At 43.7% G+C, this 26213-nt stretch overlaps 1 protein-coding gene and 1 pseudogene across 1 annotated transcript in view; one reads left to right on the top strand and one right to left on the bottom strand.

Moving 5' to 3' along the window:
• LOC140722432 (uncharacterized) overlaps nt 1-26213 on the top strand; it is a 358127-nt gene that overhangs the window by 197202 nt on the left and 134712 nt on the right. The window contains exons 7-8 of the mRNA XM_073037172.1: nt 22950-23108; nt 23277-23809. Coding sequence (XP_072893273.1) covers nt 22950-23108; nt 23277-23809 — 692 coding nt within the window. The remainder of the gene's footprint in view (nt 1-22949; nt 23109-23276; nt 23810-26213) is intronic.
• On the bottom strand, nt 1117-8269 carry LOC140722408 (uncharacterized; annotated as a pseudogene).

Here is a 26213-nt window from a genome sequence, read left to right as displayed (position 1 = left end):
TGAGGTTTACTTTCAGGAAACACCTCCAACTCCTTCACTTTAAACATTCCCTCAGATACATAATGTTCCGCTATTATCCTCTGCATCTGTGCCCTCCTCATTGTCAATTTCACCTTACAAGTTTTAATGTTTTAGCAATACTCAACAACTCAATCCGTCTGGCATCCTCTAATGCCTCAGAGGTTGGCGCTTCCACAAGCCTATCAGCATCCGCTGCTGATTTTCCACACACAAATAAATCAAAAGGGATTTCCCCAATGAAATTGATCATAAAACAATCAAAACGCCCCAAATTTGTTCATATTTCAGATGCAGGCCCCAATTTCATTACAAACCATAACACTTTAGAAACAAACCAGCAGCAAAAAGAGTTCACACTGGAGTCTGGCTCGCTATTAATAACCTTATTAATAACCCCCCTCGTTATTAGTACCTACTTACTATGTAGAAACTTGCGCAAGATAAACAAAAGTTAACAGAGTAATGTGTATATATGTGTATAAATGTAACTCATGAGTTTAGGGGAAACAATGCTTAGATATGAAAGTTCAGTTCATTCATGGAATAGGTGATGAGAGAGAGATATTTGCAATCCAGGCTAAATGTCGAGAGAAGGCAATTATGCCGAATTCCACAGGTTCCATGGCAGTAAAATGAGAGAACAGTCACTGTAGATTTTATCCATCGTAATTCCAAATCCACATACAAATTATCACTGAAAGTGACTTGTCACAAGGTATATTGACTTCAAGTGAATTACCTCACCACAGCCATGCAAGGGTTAACACATCAGTTGTCTTCACAGGATACCCCAAATCAGATTCACTCCTATGGATCAGACGAGGTGACAAACACACATTCGATGTACGGTGAATTGATAATTAACCCACCCTTGTGGGCATCGGGAAGCTCCAGACAGTGACCCTTGGCCACCAGTTCCCTGGTTTCGATCCTTCCATTTTTCCTCCTTCATCTCCGCCTGACTCTGAGTGTCTGTGTCCTCGGTTAAAACTAAACAAGCTGCGAGCGATGTAAACAAGCTGCAAGTCCAACTGCTTTGACTTCTTAATCTCTCTCTCTTAAAATGACAGTCCACGGCAAACGAAACCTAGGGATTCATAACAATGGCAACTCCCCATTGTGAACTGACTGATGTGCCAGTAGTTGGGATGACCGAGTGAATCGCTTCCCACATTCTGAGCAGGTGAACGGCTTCTCCCCAGTGTGAACTCGCTGATGACTTTGTTGGTTGGATGACTGAGTGAATCCCTTCCCACATTCTGAGCAGGTGAATGGCCTCTCCCCAGTGTGAACTCGCTGATGTCTCTGTAGGGTCAAGATTGAGTGAATCGCTTCCCGCATTCTGAACAAAGGAAGGGCTTCCCCCCAGTGTGAACTCGCAATGACTCTGTAGGTTGGAAAACTGAGTGAATCACTTCCCACAGTCTGAGCAGATGAACGGCTTCTCCCCAGTGTGAACTCGCTGATGTCTATGTAGGTGGGATGACTGAGTGTATCCCTTCCCAGTCTGAGCAGGTGAACAGCTTCTCCCCAGTGTGAACATGCTGATGTACCAATAGAGTGGATGACTCAGTGAATCCCTTCCCACAGTCTGAGCAGGTGAATGGCTTCTCCCCAGTGTGAACTTGCTGGTGTCTCTGCAGATGGTGTGACCGAATGAATCCCTTCCCACACTCTGAGCAGGTGAATGGCCTCTCCCCAGTGTGAATTCACTGATGAATCTGTAGTATGGATGACTGAGTGAATCCCTTCCCACAGACTGAGCAGGTGAACGGCTTCTCCCCAGTGTGAACTCGCTGGTGTCTCCATAGTGTGGAAGAGTGAGTGAATCCCTTCCCACAGTCTGAGCAGGTGAATGGCTTCTCCCCAGTGTGAACTGACTTGTGTACCAGTAGGACGGATGACCGAGTGAATCCCTTCCCACAGTCCAAGCAGGTGAATGGCTGCTCCCCGGTGTGAACTCGCAGGTGAGCCATTATGTCAGATGGCCGAGAGAATCGTTCCCCACAAATTCAGCAGATGACCAGCCTCTGACCGGTGTGTCCACAGGTGGGAAGACTGACTGAATCCTTTCTCACACACAGAACAGGTGAATGGCCTTGCCCAGTGTGAATTTGACTGATGTACCTTCAGTTGAGATGACCGAGTGAATCCACCCCCACTGTCTGAGCAGGTGAACGGCCTTTCTCCTGTCTTAAATGACGAGTGTGCCAGTTGGTCAAATGACCAACCTATTCCCTCTCCACAGTCTGAGCAGGAAGTATGGTTGATTGAATCCCTTGCCACACTTCTTAAATATCTAGACAGAGACAGCAAAACTGGTGTGCTGCGTTTGAGATTCCCGGCGATAGATTGCTTCTCATTTGTATCCTGTGAAAAGATTTACATAATTCATCAATGGGTGTAGGGCAACATTTCAGATGAGATTACTTGAGCTGCCAAGGTTTGATCTGGTATCACACTGTAACAGTGAGGTACAACCCAACTTGGAGAGAGAAATCATCTCCTGACTGGGCAGAGTGCTGGTATATGGAATGACCATCAATTCTCTGATGCTCTTCCTGTTTCTATAAGAATGGGGCATTTCTGCCATCTGCAATTTGTGACCTGGCTCAGTATGACTCGCTCCATTGGTATTATTCCCTGTTCCCAGTTAGCTGCATGGGTGCCTGGCCCCACAGTAACTGAAACACTCTCACACAAATTGTCTTTCTTGACGTGCAGCTGGGATCTTCTTTTATGTATTATTAACTTAAAGTTTTAACGCCACATAAAAATTCCTGCTGAAATGACTGGTTGGTCCACACAGCTGTTAAAAGGACAGAGTAAATTTTTGTATTATTTCAGGTTCTTGTCACAGTTATAGAAAATTACAACACAGAAACAGGCCCTCTGGGCCATCTAGTTTGTGCTGAACTATTTAAACAGCCCACTCCTACACCTCTACCATCCAGGTACCTATACAAGCCTCTTAAATGTTGAAAGCGAGCTCGCATGCACCACTTGTGCTGGCTGCTCATTCCACACCCGGATGACTGTCTGTGTGAAGAAGTTTCCCCTCATGTTTCCCTTAACATTTCACCTTTCACCCTTAACCCATGGCCTCTGGTTGTAGTCCCACCCCCATCTCAGTGGAGAAAGCCAGTTTGCATCAACACTATCTATGCCGCTCTATCACAATCAAATTTCCCCTTAATCTGCTACATTCCAAGGAATAAAGTCCAGACCTGTTCAATCTTTCCTTATATCCCAAGTCCTCCAGACCTGGCAACATCCTTGTGAATTTTCTCTGAACTCTTTCAACGTCTTTACATCTTTCCTGTAGGTTGGTGACCAAAACTGCACTCAATACTCCAAATTAGGCCTCACCAATGTCTTGTACAAAGTCAACATAACATCCATCTCCTGTACTCAGAACTTTGGTTCAAGAAGGCCAATATGTCAAGATCTTTCTTTCCGTCCCTATCGAACTGTGACACCACTTTCAGTGAAATATAGACCTGTATGTCCAGATTCCTTTACTCTACAACACTCCGCCATGTCCGACCAGTCACTGTGTAAGATCTACCCTGGTAGGTCCTACCAAACTGCAACCCCTCACATGTTTCTGCATTAAGTTCTACCTTCCATTTCTCAAACCATTTTTCCTGCTGGTCCACATCTCACTGCAAGCCATGATAGTCTTCCTCGCTATCCACTAGACCACCAATCTTGGTGTCACCCACAAATTTGCTGATCCAGTTAACCACACTATCATCCAGATTACTGATACAGATGACAAACAACAACAGATCCAGCACTGATCCCTGTGGCACACCACTAGTCACAGGCCTCCGGTCAGAGAGGCAACCATTTGCTACCACACTCTGGCTTCTCCCAAAGACAGTGTCTCATCCGATTTACTATCTCACCTTGAATGCTGAGTGACTGAACCTTCTTGACCAACCTCCCATATGAGACTTTGTCAAGTGCCTTGCTAACGTCCATGTAGACAACATCCACTGCCTTGCCTTCATCCACTTCCCTGATAACTTTCTCGAGAGACTCTATAAGATTGGCCAGAGCCATGCTGTCTATCCTTTATCAGCTGCATGGTGGGAGGTGGGGGTAGAGGGGTTAATCGAAAGTTGCAGGGGGAACTGGAGCCTGAATAATGCGAAGTTAACCAAAGTTGTTTTGCTCCTTAACATACAACAGTGATATCTACAGCACATTACAGGCACTTTGGCCCACAGTCCTGTGCCGACCATGTAACCTACTCTAGAAGCTGCCTGGAACTTCCCCAGCACACAGCCCTCTATTTTTCTGTGTACCTATCTAAGAGGCTGTTAAAAGACCCTATTGTATCTGCCTCAAACACGGCTGCTGGCAGTGCATTACGCACATCCAGCACTCTCTGTGTAATAATCTTACCCCTGACATCCCCTCGGTATCCATTTCCAAGCACCTTAAAAGACTGTATGCCCCCCCATATTAGCCATTTCTGCCCTGGGAAAAAAAACCTCTGGCTATCCACACAATCAATGCCCCTCATCATCTGATACACGTAAAAAAGGCTCTGAACATAAACAAGGAAATAATACATTTCTTTGAGGATTTGTTTGAGGTATAGAAGATAGTTTTTTTTTCTCACACAGAGAGTGGTGAGTGCATGGAATGGGCTGCCAGCAGCTGTGGTGGAGGCGGAAATGAAAGGGTCTTTAAGAGACTTCTGGATGGATACATGGAGTTTAGAAAGTTAGAGGGCTAGTGGTAAGCCTAGGTAGATCTAAGGCAGGGGTGTCAAACTCATTTTAGGTCACGGGCCAGATTGAGCAAAATGCAGCTTCATGCGGGCCGGATCAGTCGGACGCGTGCGAACGCAGCTTTCGTTGCCTCCGTTTTTTCAGCCTGCTCTCATGTGTCTCAGTCTCTGCTATAACTACAAAGTGTTTCACTTTACAAATTTCGTTTCTTATGAAGAAGACTGCCGAGCAAGACTGCCGAATAAACACTAAAAACCCTGAAAACCTGGTACCTGAATAAACTCAGCATTAGCCATATCATACGCCATAGGCGCTTCGATTACTGGGGCCAGCTTTAATAGTAATTAGATATTATCTCGTGGGCCAAAGATAATTCCACCGCGGGCCGGATTTGGCCCAAGGGCCTTGAATTTGACATATATGATCTAAGGTAAGGATATGTTTGAGCCAAAAGGTCTGTATTGTGCTGTAGGTTTTCTATGTTTCTGTGTACACAAAATATAAGGGTATAGAATGGGTAAATGCAAGCAGGCTTTTTCAACTGATTTTAAGTGTGACAACAACCAGAGGTGATGGGTAAGTGGGGACGTGAAAATTTATGTGGAACAAATTATTGGCCATGAGGGTGTGGAATGAGATGCCAGCACAAGTGCTGTATGGTAGCTCGATTTTACCATTTAAGAGAAGTTTGGATGGGTATCTGGATGGTAGGTGCTAAGGCCCCAGTGCAGGTCATTGCATTCCACAGCTTGAATGTTTTTCCAGCATTGAGAAGATGGGCCAAATGGCATGTTTCTGTACTGAACTTCTCCATGTTTCAATGACAGAGAAGCTGGCCAGACTTGATTGGAAGGGAAACTGGCAGCAGTGACAATGGAGCAGCAATGGCTGGAGTTTCTGGAGCAATTTGGGAGCTGAGTTATGGATACATCCCAAAGTAGTACAAGCATTGGAAAGGCAGGAGGACACAACTGTGGCGAAATGACAAGCCAAACCCAACATAAATGCCAAAGAAAGGGCAAACAAAAGAGCAAAAACTATTGGCAAGCTTTTAGAAGCCAACAGATGACAACTAAAAAAAAGGTCAGATATGCTCAGGGCATGGAATGATGATATTGTAGCCATTAATGTATCTTGGTTGCACCCAACAGCCTGAGGCATTTAGAGGAACAAAATATATGGGGCCTCGATTCCTCTTGAAAACCAAGGTTCCCTGCACCATTTGCATCTCAACTTTTATTTTGACAGACACATACAAACACCACACCCTGAAAATTTCACTTCTGAAGGCATCCCACTGACTAAGTACTCCTTTGCCAAAAAACATTCTGTCCCAAACCACACTTGTCAAATCCTTTCTGATACCATCAAAATTGACCTTTCTCCAACTTAGAATCTCACCCTGTGTTCCAGACCTCTCTTTTTCCATATTTACTTGGAATCTAATAGCATTATGACCTCTGGATACAAAGTGTTCCCATACACTAATTACAGTCACTAGCCCTGGATCGTTTCCTAACAGCTTATTGCACACTTCTACATCAGGAATTCTACATCCTGATTAAGGGCACATTTGACAAACTCTACCCCATCTAGTCCTTATACAGAATGGGAGTCCCAGTCAATATATGGAAAGTTAAAATCACTTACAAACTCAACCTTTGTTTCTTGACATGGTTTCATGTTTCTTGGTATAGTCTGTGATCTCTCTACAAATTTGTTCCTCTAAATCCCTCAGATTGTTGGGTGTAAACAAGTCCCTGTAATGGCTATAACATCATAATTCCATGCCCGGTTAATCTGGCTTTCCTACGATGCTTCTTGCATTGTGATATACACAGCTCAGCACATTCATCGTACCATGCTCAACCATTTGATTGCTGACTCTATCTGAGGTCTGAACAACATCTCGCTGGTGTCTAGAAAACAACCTCTCCCTCATTGTCACAAAAACAAAGGAGCAGGTTGTGGACCACAGAAAGAATGGATACAGGATAAACCCTTCTGACATCAATGGATCTACTGTTCAGAGGGTGAACAGCTTTCAGTTCCTCAGCATACACATTACCGAGGATCTCACCAGGTCTGTACATACCGGCTGTCTGGTGAAAAAGGCACAACAGCACCTCTTTCACCTCAGACGGTTGAAGATATTTGGAATGGTTCCCCAAATCCCAAGAACTTTCTACAGGGGCAACATGAGAACATCCTGAGAGTTTGCATCACTGCCTGGTATGGGAACTGTACTTCCCCAGTCGCAGTACAGGTCTCTGCAGAGAGTGGTGTGGACAGTCCAGCCCATCTGTATATGTGAACTTCCCACTATCCAGGATATTTACATTATTGTGTAAAAAGGACCTGCAGGATCATTGGGGAGCTCATTCACCCCAACCACAGACTGTTGCAGCAGGTACCATCCGGGAAGGGCAGTAGTCTGTCTCATTGGAGTCTGGCACATTTGTGATGTGAAAGCAACTTGTTGCCCAGGTCAAAGGTGTTTGATATCATTATGTAACCAGACAGAATGGGCTGAAGCATGTTCTCACCACTAGAAAATTCCAGAACAAGAGGTGGTAGAACAAGAAACACACACAAAATGCTGGAAGAACTCAGCAGGCCTGGCAGCATCTATGGAAAAGAATATTATTGTTGAGTTCCTCCAGCATTTGCGTTTCTTGGATCTCCAACATAGAAAAAAAAACTGAAAAAAACAGAAAACCTACAGCATAATACAGGCCCTTCGGCGTACAATGCTGTGCCGAATATTACTTACTTTAGAATTTACCTAATATTCCCCACAGCCCTCTATTTTTCTACGTGCCATGTTCCTATCCAGGAGCCTCTTAAAATACCCTATTGTATCCGCCTCTATCACAGTCACCAGCAGCCGGTTCCACACACTCGCCACTCTGCGTAAAAAAAACCTCACCCCTCGTGGTGATATCACGTGTCAGGACGCGATTGTACCTAGCATGCGCAGAAATGAAGAATGTTCGAGAAGCATGGCAGTGTAAAACGTGGTTTTGTTGGTGTTAAATAAAAGGTCAATTCTTCCATAATATGGTTTGTTATGAGTAACTCTCAGTATGTATAAGGCACACAACACCCCTGACATCTTCCAACCGGCTTCCAAGCACCTTTAAACTGTGCCTTCTCCACAAATTCTCTTTTTTTTATGATTGGAAACAAAACAAAGGTGATTTTCTCAACTGCTGCTGTAAAAGATTTTGTTCCCTCCGAGTTCCTAATCCTTGCATTTAGATAGCTGGAGCTCAGCTCTGTCTGAGAGATCCATCGGTTCCCATTCCCTCATCAGCCGGAAGCTCCCCGCGGCCCGTGTACGGATCGTGGGGCTGAGAGACAGTTAAGAGAGTAGGACTGTGCCGGGATTGCGGGTCACGATGTCCAAAACTCAGAGAAATTTCCCTAAATCGCTGTTGCAAACTTCACGTGGTGAACAATCTTACCTTATGCTGATCCTTCCGTTTGTGCACTTCGCGCATGCGTGATATCCGGGTACGTGAACAACGCTGACGCCTGTGCATTCAATCGGTTCTTCGGCGAAAGGGAAATTTTTAACGCACGGATTTCTGGGTAATCACGGTGCCATTGAAAGTTTCTGCAACCACCGGTTCCATGACAATACTTAAGTGCATTTTTTTTGAGTGGCGGCTCCCATAAACGATATACTCCATATCAGCAGGCACTTCGTGTATCTAATGCCAAAGTACAAACCAATTACAAATGCAGATATGAAACACAGAAGATTCTGCAGTTGCTGGAAATACAGACACACACACACACACACACACACAGCAACTAAGCAGAGGAGTACACAGTCTAGGCATGTTGAAGGCCCTCGGCCTAAACGCTGTCTACTTATTCTTCTTCACATTTGTGGCCTGATCTGTTGATTTCCTCCAGTACTTTGCAGAAATTAACCACCTCTTTTCAATCATACAGTTTCAAAATGTTTCTGATCTTTCATTTGTAGCCACATCCTGCTGGCGTTATTCCTCTTCCTCCTACTCATCGTAAACTGCAGGTCCCATTTGTTTCAGGAGTCCCAAAGTCCTGAATCAGGCTGGCAACTCTTTGGATTCTGACTCTGCTCCATCGAAGATTCACTCGCTAGTCTTCTGTCAGGCTTTAGAGGCGCATTGCAACAGCCCAACTGTCTGAGGCACAGTCCTTTGAAATTAGTGAAAATGACCCAAAACGTTCAAAAGAGCAGGGAAGAAGGAGTTAACAACCTCAGTCCAGAGTTCTGAAGAACGTTAAAACCACAGTTCTTCAGCATGGAGAAAATCATGCAGGAAATTCATGGAGGTATATTTGATGATGAGAGGTATTTGACGTGTGGATAGCCAAAGGGTTTTTCCCAGGGCTGGAACGGCTAACACGAAGGGGCATAGGTTTAAGTTGCTTGAATGTTGGTACAGAGGTGATGTCAGAGATAAGTTTTTTTAAACAAAGAGTGGTATGTGTGTGGAATGCACTGCCAGTGACGGTGGTAGAGGCGGATACAATAGGGTCTTTTAAGAGACTCTTAGATAGGTACATGGAGCTTAGGAAAATAGGTGGCTATGCGGTAGGGTAATTCTAAGCAGTTTCTAGAGTAAGTTACATGGTCGGCACAACATTATGGGCCAAAGGGTTTGTAATATGTTGTAGATTTCTATGATTCTATGAAATTCAAGGGAAATCTCCGATCCCACGGAGTGGTGACTCGTTGCAACCTGTCATCATAGGGAGGGTGAGAGGGAAACGGCAGGGATAGATTTTGAGAAACTGATATGGAACAGAAACATGGACAGGAACCAGATGGGCCGAGTGGCCTTACATGGTGAGGGTGATAGAGACAGTAAGTACCTGAGACACGGGATTTGATACAGAACTGATTTATCTTTCACAGATCCACAATGTAAAACTTCTGTCTAGTTTAAGGCTAATATCAGCAGAACAGACTCCTCCAATGCTCAGTGACCAGGGTTCAGTCCTGGGGGCGATGAGCAGCCGCAAGAACTGCAAAATCTGACAGTAACAGTCCCTCGTGAACCTGCAGCTGCCTTCAGTCACCTTCAGATGGTTAAACATTTAACACGGAGCTGATTTGAACTTCCTCCCTGATGTGAAGGTGCTGGTGTTGCCGCAGCTGGGATGATTGAGTAAATCTCTTCCTTGATTTATTAATCTTTTTATTGATTTAAAAGGAACATAAATACAAACAAGAGGAGAATTATCACAAATGTACGTATTGATAACAATACAAACAGAAAGTGAAATAAACATTATCAAAGTCATACATAGTGTTAAGCTATTATGTGATATATAATTAAAAAAAAGACGACAGCTGATTCTCCTCCATTCTATTCATGGAGAAAAAAAAACTTTAAATTATGAAAAGAAAAAAATAAAACACTACACTATACAAAATAAAAAAGGAACTGGGCAGTCCATTCTAAGGATATGATCAAAAAGTAAAAAAAAAAGGAAAGAATTTCTGATCAAATCTAGAACTTCGAAAATAATTGTAAAAGTAATAAATCAAATCAAATGAAAATATTGAATAAATGGTCGCCAGATTTGCTCAAATTTACATGATGTATCTAATGTCCAACTTCATATTTTCTCTAAACTTAGACAGGACATAATGGAGGAAAGCCAATAAAAGACAGTGGGTGGATTAGAATACTTCCACTTCAGTAAAATGGCTGTCCTAGTCAATGAAGTTGAAACGGCTATCATACGTTGAGTGGAATCAGGAATATTTCCTGGTTCCAATGGGATAATCCTAAATATTGCCGTAAGTAAATTAGTTTGTGGTTCCAGATCCAAGACTTTTGATAATGTTTTAAACACTTCTCTCCAGAAATTGTCTAGCTTTATACAAGACCAAAACATATGAGTGAAAGTGGCCACCTCAATATTACATCTGTCACAGACAGTACTGATGTTGGAAAAAATATGTGCTAGTTTATCCTTTGACATATGGGCCCGATGCACTACATTAAACTGTATCAAGGAATGGTGGGCACAAACTGATGAGTTATTAACCAAATTAAAATTTTATTCCATTGATTATCTCAAAATGACTCTTGAAATTCCAATTCCCGAGCAGGTTTAATTATATCATTAGATATCATTTCAATCGTGGTTTATAAATCATAGCTATCAGCCCTTTATGAAGTGGTTTAAGATGAAAGACGGCATCTGTCATATTAGGTGGATAAACAGAAGGATAATTTGGCAGCAAACCACTTAAAAAATTCTCAATATGTAATTATCTAAAAAAGTCTACATTAGATAAATCTGGCCATCCACACTACCAATGCCTCTCATCATCTTATACACCTGCATGAATTTCCTGCATGATTTTCTCCAGACTGAATAAGACGATGAGCTCACTGTGGTTTTAAAGTTCTTCAGAGCTCTGGGCTAAGGTGGTTCTTCCCTGCTCTTTTGAACGTTTTGGGTCATTTTCACTAATTTCAAAGGACTGTGCCTCAGACAGTTGGGTTGATGCAACGCGCCTCTAAAGTCTGACAGCAGACTATCGAGTGAATCTTCGATGGTGCAGAGTCAGAAACCAAAGAGTTGCCAGCCTGAATCAGGCCTTTAGGGCTCCAGAAAAAAATTGAGGCCTGGAGTTTAGGATTAGTAGGAGGAAGAGGAATCACACCAGCAGGATGTGGCTACAAATGAAAGATCAGAAACATTTTGAAACTGTATGATTGAAAAAAGGTGTTTAATTTCTGCAAAGTACTGGAGGAAATCAACAGTTCAGGCCGCAAATGTGGAGAGGAATAAATAGAGAATGTTTAGACCGAGCCCCTTCAGCACGCCTAGACTGTGTGCTCCTCTGCTTAGTTGCTGCCTGAACTGCACAGTTCCTCCAGCATTGTGTGTCTGAGTCTCTCTATTTCCAACAACTGCAGAATCTCTTCTGTTTCATACCTGCATGTGTAAGAGGATTGTACATTGGCATTAGATACACGGAATACCTGTTAGTATCGACTTTTTTGTTTCTGGGAGCCGCCACACAAAAAAAACCTGAGCTATGGACATGCAACCGGTGCTTGCAGAGACATTCAATGGCACCGTGACTACCCGTAAATCCATGCGTTAAAAATTTCGCTGTCGCCGAAGCACCGATCTAATGCGCAGGCGTTAGCGTTGTTAATTATACCCGAACATCACGCATGCGCGCAGTGCACAAACCGAAGGATCAGCTTCAGGTAAGAGTGTTCGCCACGTGGAGTTTTCAACACAGTTTTAGGAAAATTTCTGTGAACTTCGGACACCGTGGCCTGCAGTCCCGGGACAGTCCTGCTCTCTTCCCTCTCTCTCAGCCGCACAATCCGTACACGGGCCCCGGGGAGCTTCCGGCTGATGAGGGAATGGGAACCGATAGATCTCTCAGACAGAGATGAGCTTCAGCTATCTAAGTGCAAGGATTAGGAACTCGGAGAAAGGGAACAAAAGCTTTTATATCAGCTGTTGAGAAAATCACCTTTTTTTCTACCTCCAATCACAAACAAGAGAAAACTTGTGGAGAGGGCACAGTTTTAAGGTGCTTGGAAGCAGGTACGAAGGAGATGTCAGAGGTTGTGTTCTTTATACGTACTGTGGGTTACTCATAACAAACTATATTCTGGAAGAATTTACCTTTTATTTAACAACAACAAAACCACGTTTTACACTGCCACGCTTCTCGATCATTCTTCATTTCTGCGCATGCTCGGAACTCCGTTCCATCCCTTTCTGACACGTGATATCACCACGACGGGTGAGGTTTTTTTTTACGCAGAGTGCCGAGTGTGTGGAATGGGCTGCTGATGACTGTGATGGAGGCGGATACAATAGGGTCTTTTAAGAGGCTCCTGGATAGGTACAATGCGCCAGACTCCTGTGAGACAGACTACTGCCCTTCCTTTCATATACATTGGCATTACCATCACTGAGTTCACCACTGTCAGTCCCTTGGGGAAGGGTTCAGGGGGAATATTTATGTATAATACACAAAGTGGAGTCACCTGTGTGTATTGTTATGATGCAAAAGTTGCTAGAGAATTTCAAGTGGGAAGAAATCGAGTAATATTTGGAAATCTGACTTTTTAAAGCATTATTTAGTAAACAAATCAGATATGGATAGTATGCAAAAGCTCTGTCGAGAACATCCTTCATTACCTACTACAGGCTTGCTACATAGGCTGTGTGAGAGTGCAGATGAACTCGATCAAACCCAGAGGAGATCAAAGTTCTTATTGACAGTGATTCGGTAGCTTTTGAAATGAATATCTCAAAATATAAAATTCAGAGCAGACCATATTGTTGTCACTGGATAAGCATTGCACAGCACAAGGTTTTTGCACACATATTTCAAATCGGAGGGGACATTAATGGGAATGAGGGGAGACTTCAGTGTCCCTGATGCCCTCACCTACTAGATGTGCATCCAGCTGCAGCTTGTAACCCTGCACTTTAAGGAGCTGGAACTTGAAATGGACGAATTCCAGATCATCCGGCAGTTGGATGGGGTGATGGGTATCACATGAAGAGATGTGAATTACACTCAAGTTGCAGCACACAGGAAACTGGGTGAGTGTCTGGAAGAGGAATGAGGCTAAATAGTCATTGTTGAGTAATCTTCTGGCCATCCCCCACAAGAATAGGTGGACCAGTTCAGAAGGTGTTGTGTAGGGATTACCTGATGGAGCAAAGTCAAAAGGGGAGATAGGGGATTTGTTAGTGGAACAGAACTAGAAGGTGACTACTATCCGAGTGGTAATGCTCCCCTGTGGGGTGGGTGGTTAAACTAAAGTTGCAGGGAGGATTGGAGCCAGAATGACAGAACAGATAATGGAGAGGTTGAATTGAATTGACTTTATTACATACATCATTCGTATACTTAAAGAGTAGAAATCTTTACGTTACGTCTCCATCTAAGTGTGCAATTTATAGTAATTAATAATAATTAAGATGTACAACAGGGCATTCAAGATAACAGAAATACAATTGTATCAGCATGAATGAATCAGTCTGATGGCCTGGTGGAAGAGGCTGTCCCGGATCCTGGTGGTCCTGACTTTTATGCTGCGGTACCATTTCCCGGATGGTAGCGGCTGCAACAGTCTGTGGTTGGGGTGACTGAGCTCCCCAATGATCCTATGGGTCTGTTTTACACAATAATATAAATACCCTGGATAGTGGGAAGTTCACATATACAGATGGGCTGGGCTGTATGCACCACTCTCTGCAGAGTCCTGCAACTGGGGAAGTACAGTTCCCATACCAGGCAGTGATGCAGACTCTCAGAATGTTCTCAAGTTGCCCCTGTAGAAAGTTCTTGGGATTTGGGGAACCATTCCAAACTTCTTCAACAGTCTGAGGTGAAAGAGGCGCTGTTGTGCCTTTTTCACCACACAGCCGGTATGTAGGGACCTGGTGAGATCCTCGGTAATGTGTATGCTGAGGAACTTAAAGCTGTTCACCCTCTCAACAGCAGATCCATTGATGTCAGGAGGGTTTATCCTGTATCCATTAGAGGAACAAATTTGTAGGGAGATCGCAGACTATTACAAGAAACAAAGGCTGAGATTGTAAGCAATTTTAACTTTCCATATATTGACTGGGACTCTCATACTGTAAAAGGATGAGATAGGGTAGAGTTTGTCAAATGTGCCCTTAATCAGGACGTAGAATTCCTGATGTAGAAGTGTGCAATAAGCTGTTAGGAAACGATCCAGGGCTAGTGACTGTAATTAGTGTATGGGAACACTTTGTATCCAGAGGTCATAATGCTATTAGATTCCAAGTAAATATGGAAAAAGAGAGGTCTGGAACACAGGGTGAGATTCTAAATTGGAGAAAGGTCAATTTTGATGGTATCAGAAAGGATTTGACAAGTGTGGTTTCGGACAGAATGTTTTTTGGCAAAGGAGTACTTAGTCAGTGGGACGCATTCAGAAGTGAAATTTTAAGGGTGTAGAGTTTGTATGTGTCTGTCAAAATAAAAGTTGAGATGCAAATGGTGCAGGGAACCTTGGTTTTCAAGAGAAATCGAGGCCCCATATATTTTGTTCCTCTAAATGCCTCAGGCTGTTGGGTGCAACCAAGATGCATTAATGGCTACAATATCATCATTCCATGCCCTGAGCATATCTGACCTTTTCTTTAAGTTGTCATCTGTTGGCTTCTAAAAGTTTGCCAATAGTTTTTGCTCTTTTGTTTGCCCTCTCTTTGGCTTTTATGTTGGGTTTGGCTTGTCATTTCACCACAGTTGTGTCCTCCTGCCTTTCCAATGCTTGCACTACTTGGGGATGTATCGATCACTCAGCTCCCAAATTGCTCCAGAAACTCCAGCCATTGCTGCTCCATTGTCACTGCTGCCAGTTTCCCTTCCAATCAAGTCTGGCCAGCTTCTCTGTCATTGAAACATGGAGAAGTTCAGTACAGAAACATGCCATTTGGCCCATCTTCTCAATGCTGGAAAAACATTCAAGCTGTGGAATGCAATGACCTGCACCGGGACCATACACCTACCATCCAGATACCCATCCAAACTTCTCTTAAATTGTGAAATCGAGCTACCATACACCACTTGTGCTGGCATCTCATTCCACACTCTCAAGGCCAATAATTTGTTCCCCATAAATTTTCACGTCCGCACTTACCCATCACCTCTGGTTGTTGTCACACTTAAAATCAGTTGGAAAAGCCTGCTTGCATTTACCCAATCTATACCCTTGTATTTTGTCTACACAGAAACATGGAAAACCTACAGCACAACACAGACCTTTTGGCTCAAACATATCCTTACCTTGGATCTACCTAGGCTTACCCCTAGCCCTCTAACATTCTAACTCCATGTATCCATCCAGGAGTCTCTTAAAGACCCTTTCATTTCCGCCTCCACCACAGCCGCTGGCAGCCCATTCCATGCACTCACCACTCTCTGTGTGAGAGAGAAAAAACTACTACAAACAAATCCTCAAAGCAATGTATTATTTCCTTGTTTATGTTTAGAGCCTTTTTTAGATGTATCAGATGATGAGGAGCATTGATCATGTGGATAGCCAGAGGTTTTTTCCCAGGGCAGAATTGGCCAATATGGGGGGGCATACAGTCTTTTAAGGTGCTTGGAAATGGATAGCGAGGGGATGTCAGAGGTAAGTTTATTACACAGAGCATGCTGGATGTGCGTAATGCACTGCCAGCAGCATTGTTCGAGGCAGATACAATAGGGTCTTTTAACAGCCTCTTAGATAGGTACACAGAAAAATAGAGGGCTATGTGCTGGGTAAGTTCCAGGCAGCTTCTAGAGTAGGTTACATGGTTGGCACAGGACTGTGGGCCAAAGAGCCTGTAATGTGCTGTAGGTATCACTGTTGTATGTTTTGGAGCAAAACAAATTTGGTTAACTTCCAATCATCTGGTACCACCCCCATCACAAAGGATGACTTAATGATCTCTGCCAGGGACCCGACAATTTCTGCACTTGCCTCCCACAGGGTCTAAGGGAGCACCTTCTCATGCCCTGGAGATTTATCCACCCTGATCTGCCTCAGGATAGGAAACACCTCCTCTACTTTAGTGTGTACAGGGTTCACGATGTTAATGCTGTTTTTCCACACTTCCATAGACTTTGTATCCCGTTTGCTGAGTAAACAGAGATTAGAGAAAATGAGGATCTCCCTATCTGCTTTGTTTCCACACGTGGATTGCCATTCCGGTCTTCCAGAGGACCAACTTTCTCCCTTGCAATACTTTTGCTCTTAATCTATCTCTAGAAGCCCTGAGGATTATCCTTCACCTTTTTTTGTGAGGGCAACCTCATGCCTTCTTTTAGCCATCCTGATTTATTTCTAATGTGTTCTCTTGCATTTCTTATACTCCACTAGAATCTGCCTGCCTATCCCTGTTGTGCAACTCCATTTTGTGCTTCACCAGGGTTCCAATATCTCTTGAATTCCAAGGTTCCCTACAGTTTAACATATCCTCTTCGCTGTCAATCAACACTGCTGCACCTCAGGGGTGTGTGCCTAGCCCACTGCTGTACTTTCTGTATACAAATGACTGTGTGGCTAGGCATAGCTCAAACACCATCTACAAATTTGCTAACGATACAACCATTGTTGGTAGAATCTCAGATGGTGACGAGGGAGCGTACAGGAGTGAGATATGCTAGCTAGTGGAAGGGTACCACAGCCACAACCTGACACTCAACGTCAGTAAGACGAAAGAGCAGATTGTGGACTTCAGGAAGAGTAAGATGAGGGAGCACATACCAATCCTCATAGAGGGATCAGAAGTAGAGACAGTGAGCAACTTTAAATTCCTGGGTGTCATGATCTCTGAGGATCTAATCTGGTCCCAGCACATTGATGTAGTCAGAAAGAAGGCACGACAGTGGCTATACTTTATTAGGACTTTGAAGTGGTTTGGCATGTCAACAAATACGCTCAAAAACTTCTATCGTTTTACTGTGGAGAGCATTCTGACAAACTGGATCACTGTCTGTTGTGGAGGGGCTTCTGCACAGGACCGTAAGAAGCTGCAGAAGGTTGTAAATCTAGTCAGCTCCATCTTGGGTACTAGCCTACAAAGTATCCAGGACATCTTTAGGAAGCAGTCTCTCAGAAAGGCAGCGTTTATTATTAATGTCCACCAGCACCCAGGGCATGCCCTTTTCTCACTGTTACCATCAGGCCTGAAGGCACACACTCAGCGATTCAAGAACAGCTTCTTCCCATCTGCCATCTGATTCCTAAATGGACTTTGAAGCTTTGGACACTATCTCACTTTTACTGTTTTTGCACATTTTTAATTATCTATCCATTATACATAATTTATTTAATTGTTTATTTCTAATGTTTTAATGTATTTATTTTGTTGTTATTTTATTATTATTATCTATGCCAGGTTCTGTACTGCATTGAACTGCTGCTGCAAAGTTAACAAATTTCATGACACATGCCGGTGATAATAAACCTGATTCTGATTCCGAGTTTCTATCTTTACCTTTTATTCTGACAAGCACATACCCGCTTTGTACTTTCAAAATTTCACTTTGAAGGCCTCCCATTTACCAAGCACACCTTTGTCATAAAGGAGCCTGTCCCAGTCCACAGTTGCCAGGTCCTAGTGTTGATTCCAGGTGTTGATCCATGCCCTGAACACATCCACCTTTCCTATGCTGCTTCTTGTATTGAAATATACAGGGCTCAGCATATTCACTGCACAATGCTCAAGTTTTTCATTCCTGACTTTGTCCGAGGACTGAACAACATCTGTCTCCACAACCCCTCCACTATCTGGTCTGTTATTCAGCCTCCCATTCCCCCTGCAACTTTGGTTTAACCGCCCCCCACCTTACCCCCACCTCCCAGCATGCAGCTCTCTCACATCTTTGGTTTTCATCTCCCAGATCAATAAAAAGGAGGTGCATACCAGGTACAGGCAGAGAGGAACAAATGGGGTACTTATGAAATACAGGAAATTCAAGTGAACACTTATGAAAGAAATAAAAGAACGCATGAGGTTGCCCCAGCAGACAAGGTGAAGGAGAATCCTCAGGGATTCTGCTGATATGTTAAGAGCAAAAAGATTGCAAGGGGAAAAAAATTAATCCTCTGCAAGATCAGAATGGTAATCCATATGAGGAAACAAAATAGATGGGGAGATTTTTTTTTGCATCCGTATTTACTCAAGAGATGAACACAGAGTCTATAGAAGTGAGGCAAAGCAGCAACAACTTCATGGACCCTGTACAGATTACAGATGTGGAGTTGTTTACTGTCATAAGGCAAATTAGTGTGGATAAATCCCCAGGGCCTGACAAGTTCTTCCCTGGGACCCTGCGGAAGACAAGTGCAGAAATTGTCAGGGCACAAACACAGATATTTAAATAATCCTTAGTGACAGGTGAGGTACTGGAGGATTGGAGGACAGCCGATGTTGTTCTACTGTCCAAGAAAGGCTCTAAAAATAAATAAGAAATTGTACGTTGGTGAGCTTGACATCAGTAGGGGCAAAGTTATTGCAAGTTATGTGCAGGAACCGGATATATAAGTATTTGGATCGATGTGGACTGATTAAGAATAGACAGCATGGCTTTGTGCATGGTAGGTCATGTCTAACCAATCTTATAGAGTCTCTCGAGGAAGTTATCATGAAAGTGGATGAAGGCAAGGCAGTGGATGTTGTCTACATGGACGTTAGCAAGGCACTTGACAAAGTCTCATATGGGAGGTTGGTCAAGAAGGTTCAGTCACTCAGCATTCAAGATGAGACAGTAAATTGGATGAGACACTGTCTTTGGGAGAAGCCAGAGTGTGGTAGCAGATGGTTCCCTCTCTAACTGTAAGCCTGTGCTTAGTTGTGTGACATAGGGATCAGTGCTTGTTTTGTTGTTGTTTGTCATCTATATCAGTAATCTGGGTGTTGGTGTGCTTAACTGGATCAGCAAATTTGTGGGTGACACCAAGATTGGTAGTCTAGTGGACAGCGAGGAAGACTATCATGGCTTGCAGTGTGACCTGGACTCGCTGGAAAAATGTTTTGAGAAATGAAAGGTAGAAGTTAAAACAGAAACATGCGAGGTGTTGTGGTTTGGTAGGACTTACCAGGGTGGATCTTACACAGTGACTGTTTGGGCACTGAGGAGTGTTGTAGAGGAAAGGATTCTGGGAATACAGGTCTATAATTCACTGAAAGTGGTGTCACAGTTCAATGTGGATGGAAAGAAAGATTTTGGTACATTGGCCTTCATGAACCAAAGTACTGAGTACAGGAGATGAATGTTATGTTGACATTGTACAAGACATTGGTGAGGCTTAATTTGGAGTATTGAGTGCAGTTTTGGTCACCAACCTACAGGAAAGATGTAAAGACTTTGAAGGAGTTCAGAGAAAATTCACAAGGATGTTGCCAGGTCTGGAGGACTTGGGTTGTAAGGAGAGATTGAACAGGTCAGGACTTTATTCCATAAGACCATAAGACAAAGGAGCAGAAGTCGGTCACTCGGCCCATCGAGTATGCTCTGCCATTTTATCTTGAGCTGATCCAGTCAATCTCCCCTTTAGTCCCATTCTCCCGCCTTCTCACCATAACCTTCGATGTCCTGGCTACTCAGATGCCTATCAATATCTGCCTTAGATACACCCAATGACTTGGCCTCCACTGTGGCCCGTGGCAATAAATTCCACATATTCACCACCTTCTGGCTAAAAAAATTTCTTGCATCTCTGTTCTGAATGGGCACCCTTCAATCTTTAAGTCATGCCCTCTTGTACTGGACTCTCCCACCATGGGAAACAACTTTGCCGCATCCACTCTGTCCATGCCTTTCAACATTCGAAATGTTTTTATCAGGTCTTCCCTCATTCTTCTAAACTCCAAGGAGTACAGTCCAAGAACGGTCAAACATTCCTTATACGTTAACCCTCTCGTTCCTGGAATCATTCTAGTTAATCTTCTCTAAACCCTTGCCAAAGACAGAACATCCTTTCCTAAATAAGGAGTCCAAAACTGCACACAGTATTCCAAGTGAGGTCTTATCAGTGCCTGATAGAGCCTCAACATTACATCCCTGTTCCAATACTCTATTCCTCTAGAAATGAATGCCAACATTGCATTTGCCTTCTTCACCACCGACTCAACCTGGAGGTTAACCTTAAGGGTATCCTGCACGAGGACTCCCAAGTCCCATTGCATCTCAGAACTTTGAATTCTCTCCCTATTTAAATAATAGTCTGCCCGTTTATTTCTTCTACCAAAGTGCATGACGATACACTTTCCGACATTGTAATTAATTTGCCACTTCTTTGTCCATTCCCCCAATCTATCCATCTCTCTGCAGACTCTCTGTTTCCTCAGCACTATCAGACCCTCCACCTATCTTTGTATTGTCAGCAAACTTAGCCACAAAGCCATCTATTCTATAATCTAAATCGTTGATATACAACGTAAAAAGAAGCGGCCCGAACATAGAATCCTGTGGAACACCACTGGTAACCGGCAGCCAACCAGAATGGGATCCCATTACTCCCACTCTCTGTTTCCCACCAATCAACCAACGCTTTATCCACATATGTAACTTTCCCGTAATTCCATGGGCTCTTACCTTGTTTAGCAGCCTCATGTGTGGCACCTTGTCAAATGGTTCCTCAGTGAAGACTGATGCAAAATACTCGTTCAGTTCCTCAGCCATCTCCTTATCTCCCATTACAATTTCTCCAGCATCGTTTTCTATCAGTCCTATATCTACTGTCACCTGTCTTTTACTCTTTATATACTTGAAAAAGCTTTTAGTGTCCTCTTTGATATTATTTGCTAGCTTCCTTTCATAATTCATGTTTTCCCTCTTAATGACCTTCTTAGTTTCCTTTTGTAAGCTTTTAAAAACTTCCCAATCCTCTGTCTTCCGACTAATTTTGCTTCCTTGTATGCCCGCTGTTTCGCTTTTACTTTGGCTTTGACTTCTCTTGTCAGCAATGGTTGCATCCTTTTTCCATTCGAAAATTTCCTGAGGGTTCCTTCACTTCCATCTCTCTAATTACTTCCGGTTCATTGCACAATACCCAATCCAGTACAGCCGATCCCCTAGTGGGCTCAACAACAACCTGTAACTATGAAAATGGACAAGGGAGAGCCAATCATGTTGTGGTCACTGCTTCCTAAGTGTTCCTTCACTTCCATCTCTCTAATTACTTCCGGTTCATTGCACAATACCCAATCCAGTACAGCCGATCCCCTAGTGGGCTCAACAACAACTTGTTCTAAAAAGCCATCTCGGAGACATTCTACAAATTCTCTCTCTTGATATCCAGTGCCGACCTGATTTTCCCAATCCACTTGCATGTTAAAATTCCCCACAATTGGAATTCCTTGGAATGTAGAAGATTGAGGGGAGACTTGATGGAAGTATACCAAAATTATGAAGGTTATAGATGGGGTAAATGCAAGCTGGGTTTTACCCACTGAGATGGGGTGGCACTACAACCAGAGGCCATGGGTTAAGGGGGAAAGGTGAGGGGAACATGAGGGGAAACGTCTTCACACTGACGGTCATTCGGGTATGGAATGAGCAGCCAGTACAAGTGGTGCAGGCAAGCTCAATTTCAACATTTAAGAGGTTCATATAGGTACCTGGATGGTAGGAATATGGGAGTGGGCAGTTTAAATAGTTCAGTACAAACTAGATGGCCCAAAGGGCTGGATTCTGTGTTGTACTTTTCTATGACTGACAAGAACCTGAAATAATATGATTATTCATTTAATTCCTTTTAACTGCTGTGTGGACCAACCATTCATCTGGGCAGGAAATGTTTACATGGCTTCAAAACTGTGGCACTTTATATTGACAGTAGATAAAAGAAAATCCCAGCTACACATCAACAAAGGGTATTTGCATGAGAGAGGTCAGTTACTGTGGGGCCAGGCACATTTGCAGCTCATTGGGAACAGGGAATAATACTAATCGAGAGAGTCAAACTGAGCCAGGTCACAGATTGGAGATGGCAGAAATGCCCCATTCTTATTCCAGATACCAGCACTGTGCCCAGTTGGAAGATGATTTCTCTCTCCAACTTGGGTTGAACCTCACTGTAACAGTGTGATGTCAGATCACACCTTGACAACTCAAGTGATCTCATCTGAAATGTTGTCCTTCACTTTATGATGTACTATAAATCTTTTTTCAGGTTAAAAACGATAAGGAAATTATCTACGGGTTTGTCTGACACAACACGCCATTTTGTTGTCTATGTCCAGATATTTAAGAAGTGGAACAAAGGATTCACTCGATCATCATTCCTACTCAGACTGTGGGGAGGAATTCACTCGATCATCTGACCGACTGGCATGCTGTCAATTTACACGGGGGAATCCATTTATCTGCTCAGACAGTGGGAATGGATTCAGTCGGTCATTTCAACTGAAGGTACATCAGCAGGTTCACCATGGGCAAGGCCATTCATCTGTTCTGTGGGTGAGAATGGATTGAGACGGTCTTCCTGCCTGTTGCATACACCAGTCAGTGCACATTGAATTTGTGGGGAAGGATTCACTCGGTCAACTGACCTAATGGCTCAACAGCGAGTTCACACCGGGGAGCGGCCATTCACCTGCTCAGACTGTGGGAAGGGATTCACGTTGTCAGCTCATCTGCAAGCACACCAGTCAGTTCACACTGGGGAGAGGCCATTCACCTGTTCAGACTGTGGGAAGGGATTTGCGTTGTCATCTCACCTACTGAGACACCAGTCAGTTCACACTGGTGAGAGGCCGTTCACCTGCTCGGACTGTGGGAAAAGATACACTTCATCATCTCAACTTAAGGTACATCAGCGAGTTCACAGTGGGGAGAGACCGTTCACTTGATCATACTGTGGGAAGGGATTCACTCAGTCATCCTACCTACAAGCACACCAGTCAGTTCACACTGGGGAGAGGCCATTCGCCTGCTTGGACTGTGGGAAAGGATTCACTTCATCATCTCAATTTAAGGTACATCAGCGAGTTCACACTGGGGAGAAGCCGTTCATCTGCTCAGACTGTGGGAAAGGATTCACTTCATCATCTAACCTTAAACTGCATCAGCGAGTTCACACTGGGGAGAGGCCATTCACCTGCTTAGACTGTGGGAAGGGATTCACTCAGTCATCCAACCTACAAGCACATCAGCGAGCTCACACTGGGGAGAGGCCATTCACATGCTCAGACTGTGGGAAAGAATTCACTACATCATTCCAACTTAAGTTACATCAGCGAGTTCACACTGGGGAGAGGCCGTTCATCTGCTCAGAATGTGGGAAAGGATTCACTTCGTCATCTAATCTTAAGCTACATGAGCGAGGTCACAGTGGGGAGAGGCCATTCACCTGCTCAGAATGTGGGAAGGCGTTCAGGTCGTCATCTCACCTACTGAAACACCAATTAGTACACACTGGTGAGAGGCCGTTCACCTGCTCGGACTGTGGGAAAAGATTCACTCAGTCATCCCACCTGCAAGCACATCAACGAGTTCACACTGGGGAGAGGTCGTTCACCTGCACAGAGTGTGGGAAAGGATTCACTCAGTCATCCCACCTACAAGCACATCAGCGAGTTCACACTGGGGAGAGGCCATTCACCTGCTCAGACTGTGGGAAGGCATTCACTTTTCCATCTCAAGTGAAGGTACATCAGCGAGTTCACACTAGGGAGAGGCCATTCACCTGCTCAGAATGTGGGAAGGCATTCACTTTTCCATCTCAAGTGAAGGTACATCAGCGAGTTCACACTGGGGAGAGGCCATTCTCCTGCTCAGACTGTGGGAAGGGATTCACTCAGTCATCCCACCTGCGAGCACACGAGTCAGTTCACACCAGGGAGACTCTGGTCACTTGCTCGGACTTTGGGAAGAGATTCACTCAGCCAAATCAACCAAATGTGCATCATTGAGTTCACATTGGGGAGAGGTTGTTCATCTGCTGTGAATGTGGGGAGCGATTGATCTAACCTTATGTAACTGGAGAGACCGTTCACTGGATGTGTGTCCATCACTGTTGCTGAATGCAATTTCGAGATTGACTGTCGGTGCTGAACTCTGCAATTATTGCTGCTGCTCAGCACACCCAGTTCTGCACCCTGGTCACTGGGCATGGGAGGAGTTTCTTCTGCTGCATATTCACCTTTAATGAGATGTGTTTAATACTCTGGACCTGAGACAAATATATCAGTTCTAGTTTAAACTCTGTCTCTGGTACTTAGTGAATTTATAACACATGTAGTGCACAGTAGAGAGTCAACTCAGGCTGCCTAGACCTTGCTGAGATTCAATTCCACGACAGTCCTTTTAAATCATCCCCTGTTTTTCACCTCTCACTCTCCCTGTGGTGATGGGTTCCAAACAGTCACCACCCTGTAGGTGAAGAGGTTTCCCTTGAATTTCCTGCAGACTGAAGAAGTTGAGCTGACTGCAGTTCTGCCTGAGATGTTCTTCGCCCCTCAAATCTCTGGATAAGGAAGACTGACATTGGTAGTTAACCTCCTTAATCACAACTCATTTCCATTTTATGGGTCATTTTTCCTGCTTACAAAGGGTTGTTGAAAACACCAGTGTCCTTTAAAGACTGGAAGTAGAATCGGAAACCATCAGTTGGATGTTCAAAGAATCATGGTCAGAAACCAGAGGCAGTTCTGCACAGGGTAGAGTGTGGGGCTCTGGATGGTGGTTGGGGTAAGAACGTATCATGAGAAGGGAATCAGCAGCAGGGAGTGGAACCGAATAACAGAGTAGGAACATTTCGAAGCTGATTGACAGAAAATAATTCGGTTGTCTGACTGATGACAGAAACAATACCTGTTGTGAGGTGCTCCATTGGTTGACGAAGATGTGGGTGTTGGGAATGGTTATATCTATTGAGGGAGTTATTCCTGCTTGTTCGTCCTGTAATATAATTTCTGGATGGTTATTATATAACCATATAACAATTACAGCATGGAAACAGGCCATCTCGGCCCTTCTAGTCTGTGCTGAAAGCTTACTCTCACCTAATCCCACTGACCTGCACTCAGCCCATAACTCTCCATTCCATTACCGTCCATATACCTATCCATTAAAAAAAAATATCGAACCTGCTTCTACCACTTCTACTGGAAGCTCCTCCACACAGCTACTGCTCTCTGAGTAATGAAGTTCCCACTTGTGTTACCCCTAAACTTTTGCCCCCTAACTCTCAAATCATGTCCTCTTGTTTGAATCTCCCCTACTCTCAATGGAAAAAGTCAATCCACATCAACTCCATCTATCTCCGTCATAATTTTAAATACCTCTATCAAGTCCCCACTCAAACTTCTACGCTCCGAAGAATAAAGACCTAACTTGTTCAACCTTTCTCTGTATCTTAGGTGCTGAAACCCAGGTAACATTCTAGTAAATTTTCTCTGTACTCTCTCTATTATATTGACATCTTTCCTATAATTCGGTGAACAGAACTGTACACAGTACTCTAAATTCGGCCTGAACAATGCCTTGTATAATTTTAACATTACATCCCAACTCCTATACTCAATGCTCTGATTTATAAAGGCCAGCATACCAAAAGCTTTCTTCACATCCCTATCCACATGAGATTCCACCTTCAGGGAACTATTCACCATCATTCTATTATCTATGCCCCATAGATCACTCTGTTCTACTGCATTCTTCAATGCACTACTGTTTACCATGTATGTCCTATTTTGATTAGACCTACCAAAATGTAGCACCTCACATTTATCAGCATTAACCTCCATCTGCCATCTTTCTGTCCACTCTTCTAACTGGCTTAAATCTCTCTGCAAGCTTTGAAAACCTGCTTCATTATCCACAACGCCACCTATCTTAGTATCATCTGCATACTTTCTAATCCAATTTACCACCCCATCATCCAGATCATTAATGTATATGACAAACAACAT

The sequence above is a fragment of the Hemitrygon akajei genome, unplaced genomic scaffold (genome assembly GCF_048418815.1).
Source record: "Hemitrygon akajei unplaced genomic scaffold, sHemAka1.3 Scf000077, whole genome shotgun sequence".
Taxonomy (NCBI): domain Eukaryota; kingdom Metazoa; phylum Chordata; class Chondrichthyes; order Myliobatiformes; family Dasyatidae; genus Hemitrygon; species Hemitrygon akajei.
This window is presented reverse-complemented; position numbering and strand designations above follow the sequence as displayed.